This window comes from Alexandromys fortis, unplaced genomic scaffold, assembly GCF_014885135.2.
Source record: "Alexandromys fortis isolate MF-2015 unplaced genomic scaffold, M_Fortis_MF-2015_v1.1 scaffold_19, whole genome shotgun sequence".
Lineage (NCBI taxonomy): Eukaryota > Metazoa > Chordata > Mammalia > Rodentia > Cricetidae > Alexandromys > Alexandromys fortis.
This window is the reverse complement of record NW_026067890.1, coordinates 15,838,079-15,846,982: the sequence shown is the minus strand read 5'-3', so window position 1 is coordinate 15,846,982 and position 8,904 is coordinate 15,838,079. Positions and strand designations below refer to the sequence as shown.

Sequence of the window (8,904 nt, the reverse complement as noted above, 5' to 3'; positions counted from 1 at the left end):
TTCTTGGTTATTTCTAGTTTTCCCTCATCCCTCGGGGCCTCACTGGAGGCGAGTGCTCCTCAGGCCGCGGCTTCCAGAAGGAGCCTCGGGATCCCGGCTCGAGCTGGGCGGGAAGGCGCGGCGGCCCGCGTCGCCCACACGCTCTCGCGCCCTCCCTGCCTGGCCGCGCCTCTGCGACCAGGTAAAGAGGGCGCTCCGGCTGCGCGGCCCCTCCAGGCCCCGAGGACCGCGCTGTCCCTCAGGGGTCGGCGGGGCTGGGGGCGAGGTGGGACCCGGGAAAGTCTTCCCAGCCCCGCAGGCGCCGCAGACTGGTAGCGTAGGTGCAGGTGGAGGGCTTCGCGCCGCGCCCCCGAGTGACGCGTGGGTCCCTCTGCTGCCAGCCTGTCAACCCTCCGGTCGTCCTGCGTGGGTAAAGGAACAGGGCAGCTTCGCGGTGTAGGGGTTTGGGTGGTCGTTTGCAGTTAGGTGCAGGGAAAAGACCCCTTGGAGCACACTTTTAACTTTTCCCAAAGAGAAGACTTCCATTGCAGCCTTTCCTGATTGGTCGCCGTAGTGGATACTGTTTCACAGTTACTCCAACGGATTTGCTGCATCTGGCTGGGGACGTTGGCTTATACTATCCCCATCAAAGCAAGCGTTTCTCTTCAATTATTAACTTGAGCAGAAAATCTGAGATGAGCTTGCATGAAAATTGCTTTGGCTTAAATAATGAATACTTAAACACATACCGCCCCAACTTTGCTTGGTTGAATTACATGGCCCCCTTCTCTCCCCCCCCCCATCCCCGTTATATCCACCCCCAGATTCCTTGTCACAAATCCTTAAGGTCAAAACGAAAGAAAGAGACTAATGTATCTCTTACCAAATTATTGCTAAAGAATATGTGGCGTTTGTCAAGTTATCTTGTGCGTATCTACAAAAAGGGTGTTTAGAGGAAAGAATACAGAAACTAGCAACATATAAATATGGCCACTGAAATGCCACGAGAATAAACTGTTATAATACAACAACTGATTTGCTGTCATATTTACTAGACCAAACATTAAGCTCTATGAGGGATTTTGCTTTGTGGGAGCATACACTACGAAAGTGATTGCCTTCAGTATTCGCATTACTTGAAATTGTATTTCATTTGCACCTGAAGGCTTCATGTTACGAGGCCTAACTTCATAAGATTTGAGGTTTGAACATTGTTTTATGTCATTAAAAACAAAAGAAAAAAAAAACCTTTAGTAAGGGACCGTGGAGAGATGGGCTTTCAAGGGAGGGGAGAAAGGATGTAGTGGTGTACAGAAGGAGGGGAAAAGTGGAAAGGATACTTCTATACATGTGTTACTTTAAACAAAGCCAAAAGGAGCTTTGTGGTTGTGGCCCTATGAAGTGTGGTTTTAATCCTATTATGCCTTCTAGCTTTTCTTTCTGCAAGACACAATTTGAAATGAGCACAAACAACAATAAGCCAGCTGGTCCTACTAATAATTGGACAGACATTAGCACATCTGGGACTAACCAGGTGACACTGTAGTTTTCACAGTTACCTGGTATGCATTGCTTTCATCCTTAAATTCAAAATAACTTATTGGATTCTGCTATGGTCACTTCTTGGGTTGCAGGAGTTTAAGCTTTGTATCCTAAAATAAGTATTGTTTGCTGAGATAATTCAGTATTTTTTTTTCAGGCTTGCCGATGCTGTCAGCATGTTTACACTTCATGCCGTCAATCTGTGTTAACCACAGGTCAGATTTAGCTGCAAGCTTTATTTATGACTCCATAGCAACGGACACCTCTTTGACTCTCCAGAGAGATTATATGCTTCTTCCGTAACTAAGATTTCAGTAAGCATTTCACTTCCAAACATTTCTTATTTTATAAAAATGTCTTGCCCTGCTAAGAAAATTGCTAATTTTAATCATGAGCTAATTGCCTCTGAACTATCATCCTACATGATGTAATGAACTCTAAACGCTTCATCTCTTTTTCTCTTTTCTGTTTTTTGATTTTTAGTTAGAGGTGGTTGGCTATTTATCTGTGAAGGGGCATTTTTAAAAAAAAAAATCTGTATTGTAATAGAGTGCTGTGGGGCTTGTAACAAATAGTGCTGCTTTGTGGGAACTCTGAAACATAAGTTCTTCAGTCAGTATATTGAACATTCTCTGGTGGAGAAACATTGAACAGGTATCAACATTTCAGTATTTGAGAGAAATATGTAAATGTTCATACTTAACTTTGTCAAGCTTTATTCCGTCTAACGCAGTCTTCTAATATGTATATCAACTTAAGAATTTTCCATTTCTATTCCACCATTTTATGACGCCTTGGGTCTAATCCTTAGTGCCAAATTTTCAATGTTTATGGAAAAACACTTTTCAGTTCAACACAATCCACACATTTCCTGGGAAGAAATTTGAAAATGAAAAGCATCAGTTGGATTTTTTCCATTAAAATTTCTACATTTTAGTAGCATCACTAGGTAAAGAGTTTGTGACTAAATTATTAATAGGTAGTAGGAGCTGAGGTGTGACTCGGTGGCAGAGTGCTTACCTACCATGTGGGAGGCCCCGGGTTTGATCTGTAGCAGTGCCTAAAGCAAAATAAAGTAGCTAGAATTTACTTAGGGGCTTCCTATGTGACCATTGTCTGTTGCCATAGCAACAGCGTAAGGAAGATGTTGCTACGGCCCTCATTTCATAACTGAGATGAAGGAAAAGTGTATAGCTCCTGAGAATCGGAGCCAGTGTTTAATCCCAGTTTATTTGTTTAAGAGTCTGGGCTTCTACTCATCATTAGATGTGTGTAGACTCCTTAGTAGTTAAACAGGTTCTTAGTTTTTCTGTCTGAATATCAGTTATTTATGTCTTTGTTTCCTTGTTCACATGTTTGGATGAACTCCACTTACATTCATCCTGAGTCAGCTCATGTAGGTGAATGTAGTTCTTAATTTTTATTTACACTTAGCCTAGATTAAGTTAGAAGAGAAAATGGTGTCAATAAATGAGGCTAATGTTGTATCAGACTGAGGTCCTCAATAGTATTCTTGTACTTTCGTTGGCCATCATTTGTGTATTCAGTTGTCATTATTATTCATTCCATTAACTAAAACTTGAGTATTATCAGTCATTAAAGGTGTCATGTGACATACTAACAAGGAAAAGAATGCTGGACAACAAGCTAAGGAGTGATGGGAGTATGTTTTCAGTTCACGTGGTAAGGAAAGGCTTCTTGAGATAATATGTTCTAGAGAAATCAGCAACACGAGGAAGGGAAAAGGAACAGCTAAACACAAAAATTCTCAAGTAGGAGGTCTGGCGTCCCTGAAGAACAGGGAGAAGTATAGGTGAAAAGAGAAAGGATATTAAATAAAGTCAGAAAATCAAGCAGGGATCCCAATGGATCCACACCGTTTATTCTAAGTGTGCTGACGGACTCTAGGTAACCTTGTGCGGGGCACATGTTAGGTAACCTTGTGCGGGGCACATGTTTTTAAGGATGATTGTTGGAGAATAGACTTGGGTGGGAAGTAAGATGTATCACATCCTGCAGGAGCTGGTGGTGACCTCCGTTCAAGTGGTAGTAGGAAATGCTAAGGAACTAGTGAGAGATAGTTTAGGTGTGAGAGATAAGGGAGTTTGTGTGGGGCTTCCCTCTTTGAGGTTGGTGAATAGTGTTGCTGTTTGAGCAACAATGCCCCCCCCTTAAAGAAAAGGAACACATTTAGAAAAAGATCCAGTTGAAATGCCAAAAAGCCTGGAACTCAGGCAAGATGTGCCTGAAATAAATGTTGGAGTCGGATAATACTCAAAGATCACATCGACTGGTGCTGTTGAAATGTGACGTCTGTATTGGTAGTCGTGGGTCATGGAACCGGTCAGCAGCTGTGACTTAAAGTGAAAGGGAGACACAGCATAAAATAATCCGGTTTATTCAGTGTAATAGAGTAAGTGTTCACGGTATTAGGCAGGCTTTGCTGTTGCTCTTCCTGGCATTGGAGATTATGTGTACTAGGCCAGTGCTCTTCCACTGAGCTACATACATATTAGCCTTATTTTTTGATTTTGACACAGGGCCTTCCTAAGTTTCCCAAACTAGATTTGAATTCACCATGTAGTCCAAAGTGGCTTCAAACTTGTGATCCTCCTGTGTAATTAGAATTTGAGCCATGAATCGTTGATATTTTGAAACAGGGTCTCTCTGTAGCCCTGGCTGTCCTGGGATTGACTACATAGACCAGACTGGCCTTGAACTCATAGAGATCTTTCTGCCTCTGCCTCCTGAGTGCTGGGATTAAAGGTATGAACCACCATACCTAGCTAATACTTTTAATGAAAAAAAAATACACAAGACACTAATATCTTGCTGCGTAACATGATTTTTGGTCTGTCATACAGAGCGTAATTTATTATGTAATATTGAGTTGCCAAAGATCTTGACTTGAATTTTGAACACAAAACATTCCAATTGACTTTTAAAATTCTGACTGATGAAGTATGTTTATTTTTAATGTTTTTTTTCTTCATTTTCTCTTTCCCCTTTTCCTCACTCCCTGATTCCTTAGACATAAGGAATTCCTTAAACACACGGACATAAAATGGGGTGAGGTCTTAAAAAATTTTAAACTTTTTTTTTTGGTAAGATATGATTTTCTCTACATGATCCCGACTATCTTGGGTCTCAGTATGTAGACCAGGCTGGCTTTGAACTCACAGAGGTCTGCTGCCTCTGTCTTAAAGGCATGCTCTACCAATTTTAGCAGTATATTAGATATTTTGTCAATGCTAAGATATATTAAAATGCAAAATGTCTACGTCTAATATCTATGATTTAATACAACCATTTTTAACATATCCTTGAAGATATTTCTAAGTGATGAGTTATTTATTCCTCGTGCAAATTCCCAATCGTGTTGACGTAAGAGATAGATGCATATTCTGTCGGATATGTTCAGCTCCTGAAGTTTGTTTTTGTCTACGGTCACTTCCTCTCAGTGACTACAGTATGGCATATGCTAGGATTGAGAAAGCAAATGACAGGTCTGTGCTTGACAGAAATCTAATAAGGGGCAATGCAAGCTGTGCTCTAGACACCTCGGGGACCCTGAAATTGACTCTTGAGGGTCTGTCTTAAAATTCGTCATGTAGCTAGGGAGTTATCAAAGGAGAAAAAGAAGGGAAAGGGAATTTCTTTGATATTTATAAACTTTAAGCCAACACTATGCTCTGCTCCTTAAAACAGTACAAGCCAAAACATCCACCAAATTTGTACATGTTTGTTAAATGTTTAATATTTAGCAGTTATACTAGTGTGTAATGAGGAGAAATTGCCCAGGGAGCGTAATTTTTTTAAACTCCACAATTATTAACCAACATTTTGATCTCCAAGGTAGGGGAGAACAAAAGCCACTAATTTTGTATTGAAGAAAACACTAAGAAATCGATTTTACTTTGCATTTTCTCTTGGACAGCTCATTATTTTTTATGATTTCACCATGGGAAAGTATTTCTACTTTATTTTGTTGACATTTAACATTAGTAAGTACTCACAGTGAATCAAATTTATATATGTAAAATGCCTTTTTCATGGTTCTTTTGTACCTTTCTACAAATGCACCCCCCAGTGCACATGCACACACATTTGTTTTTTCTCTACTACACCCTCTTCTGGTTAGGTAGTTCTAAATATTTTTAAAGAGTGCCATCTAGTGTCCATTTTTGAATTGTGGTTTATGGATTACAATGTGGTTATATCTGGGCCAGGGATTCAAAAGCCAAGAGTCATGATTGACAGAAAGAAGCCTTAACGAAATTTTACCTCCATATACATATCTTTAAAACACTAGAGGTGTACAGTCGTACATGCGTTCCTTCAGCAAATACCTGTTACATACAAATGTTTAGCAAGCTCTATTTTACGTATAACAGCTAACAAAGTACTCTTACAGAATATGCTAATAGTCTAATAGAAACATAACATGTTGAATAAATAGTGTCTTCTGGTGCTAAGTGCTGTGGAGGAATTAAAGCGTAGAAGGCAAAGTAAAGGGCCCAAGTCGATGGGGGTTTATAATATAAGAAGTAGCTAAAGAACATTTTAGTAAGATGCTGCCTATTACTAAATATCTGGAACAGAGCTTTGTGTTCTGGAAACACCAAGTATGAAGATCTTGAAGTTGGAGTGTAGACAGTTTGGGAGAATCTTGATTTGCTTTAGTAAGCAATGTGGAAAAAAAATGAGATGAACTCAAGAGACATAAAACGATCATCTCACGATCTGTGTTGGGCACTGTAGAAGGTCTGTTATTTCAGCAGGATGGAAAGATACTACAGCATTTGAACTGAGTGGCAGAACTTCATTTTTAACAGAATAAGCTGATGTGGGGGATGGAGAGAGGTGGAGGGAGAGTGAGTTAGAAGAAGTGCAAAGGGTGTGAAATAGTTCTGTATTTATACCCCAGAGATCCAGAAAAGACTGGCTAGGAGACTGGCTAGGTGGTAAAAGAGTACTAAGTGCTTCCCGTTACAAAGCATCTTAAAGCCATTACTAAAAATAACATATTGAACAAATACGTCACTACAAATGCTTATGCAGACTGGGGAAAAGTTTCCTTTCGAAAGCCATTCATCTTTGAAGTAAAAGTTCTTAGATACAAATTCTTACTATATTTTTTGAAAAACACTAATCTTTTAGCTTCTAATTTGTTATATTTGAAGGCCTCTAACTTTTGATTTTTGTTACAGGTAACCCGATGAAAACAGAACATGAAAGGCATTAAGAAAAGCCCCACAGAAGAATCTCTGTACCTGGAGTACTCTCACCAAACAGAAGGGTGCATCTTTCCTCTTCATACCTCTGTAGCTCTGTTTCTATTATTGTACTGTGACTGCAAGGTCTTTACTATTTGCTTAGTCCTCTCTGAAGAAAATGCAGACACGTCACTCCTGAGAGAGGTGCTGTCCCAGGATCTGGACATACAGGTTATTTCAAGGCAGGCCCTCCCACCAATAGTCCAGAATTGCTGTTTGCCTGCGGTGGTAGAACAACCAGACGTTTTCTGTAGAGCAGGACTTGCTGTTGTCCTGAGACACATAATCCAGAAATCCTATGAAGCTGAGCCATCACGAAAGGAAATTTTGGAACTCCTGGGTTTTAAAAAGACTTGTTTGAAAGCCTGTGCAGAAGTAAGTGTATGGTTTCTTCTGTTATTTATAGCTATAAGTAGTAACATTCACTCCAATATGACTTTAACTTCTTGTTTTTAATTATCATAGAGTTAAAAGAGTTCTTTACTTATGTCATTCTTATAGGGCAATACTAAACAATAAAAATTTAGGGTGTATTTTATGAAGTTTAGATACATTGTTTTAAAATAATATCTCCCCTGTCCTGCCTTTGTTATATTGAGAACCTTTAAAAGAAATGTTCATATATATATATATATATATATATGTATATATATGTATATGTATATATGTATGTATATATGTATGTGTGTGTTCTTTAAAGGAAATGTTCATATATCTATATGAACATGGGGTTCTCATATATATATATGTGTGTGTATATGTATATATATATAAAATCTCCCTCCCCATGTGTGTGTGTGTGTGTGTGTGTGTGTGTGTGTGTGTGTGTAAAAGCACAAGTCATAGTGCCTTTTAAGCCCTGAAGAGTTTTAAAGGCTTTTGGGGTGTCCTTGTTTCTTTTCTGTTTTGTTAAGATGCTACGCCCAAGGCAGCTTATAGAAGAAAGAGTTTATTTGGAGATTGCAGTTTCAGAAGGTTAGAGTTCATGACCATCATGACAGAGAGCATGGCAGCAAGCAAGTGTGGTGCTGAAACAGTAGCCGAGGGCTCACATTTTCAGATACACCTTCAAGGCAGAGAACTTACAGGGAATGACATGAGTCTTTTGAAATCCTGAAACTGTTCTGCAAAGCCACATTTCCTCCAACAAGGCCACACCTCCTAAGCCTTCCCAGACAGTGGATCAAGTGTTCAAATATATGTGCCTATGTGCTTATTCTAATTTAAGTCACCACATTCTACTTCTTAGCCCCCTAAGGCTTCTGGCCATATCATAAAGCAAAATGCATTTATTCCAACTTTAAAAGGTTCCACATTTTTCACAGTGGTAATACTATTTCAAAGTCCAAAGTTTCTTCTGACACTTTTAGGCAATCTTTTAATTGTAACCACATTTAAAATCAAAAAGCAATTTATGTACTTTCAACATACAATGACATGGAATTTATATCCATGTATGTCTCTCTGAGGGTCCTCTTTGTTGTCTAGGTTCTCTGGGATTGTGATTTGTAGGCTGGTTTTCTTTGCTTTATGTCTAAAAACCACTTATGAGTGAGTACATATGATATTTGTCTTCCTGGGTCTGCTTTACCTCACTCAGTATGGTGTTTCCTGGATCCATCCATTTGCCTTTAATTTTCAAGATGCCATTATTTTTATCTGCTATGTAAATGTACCACATTTTCCTTATCCATTCTTTGATTGAGGGGCATTTAGGTTGTTTCGGGGTTCTGGCTATGACAAACAATGCTGTCCTGAACATAGTTGAGCACATGTCCTTGTAGTATGATTGAACATCCTTTGGGTATATACCCAAAAGTGGTATTGCTGGGTATTGAGGAAGGTGGTTTCCTAATTTTCTGAGAAATTGCCTTACTGATATCCAAAGGGGCTGTACCAGTTTGCACTCCCACCAGCAATGGTCCCTTTACCCCACATCCTCCTCAACATAAGTTGTCATCAGTGTTTTTGATCTTGGCCTCAAGCAGATTCTTAGGAGACAGGCAAAAAGCAGCCACAAGAATGGTTTCTAGACATGTTGTTAATATTGCTTCCCTCTGAAATCTTTTGAGCTGGGGCCTTCATAGTCTGTATTGTTCTCAGCACT

General features: G+C 39.5%; 1 protein-coding gene across 3 annotated transcripts in view; it reads left to right on the top strand.

Moving 5' to 3' along the window:
• The first annotated feature begins 32 nt into the window (after positions 1-32).
• Gstcd (glutathione S-transferase C-terminal domain containing) overlaps positions 33-8,904 on the top strand; it is an 80,200-nt gene continuing 71,328 nt past the window's right edge. The window contains exons 1-3 of one of the 3 annotated variants that reach the window (XM_050120520.1): positions 33-181; positions 1,737-1,835; positions 6,732-7,172. In XM_050120520.1, the coding sequence (XP_049976477.1) occupies positions 6,753-7,172 (420 nt within the window). In that variant the 5' untranslated portion in view covers positions 33-181; positions 1,737-1,835; positions 6,732-6,752. Of the gene's footprint in view, positions 182-1,678; positions 1,836-6,731; positions 7,173-8,904 lie in introns of all 3 variants that reach the window. The other 2 variants (XM_050119052.1, XM_050119814.1) reach the window with 2 other exon arrangements.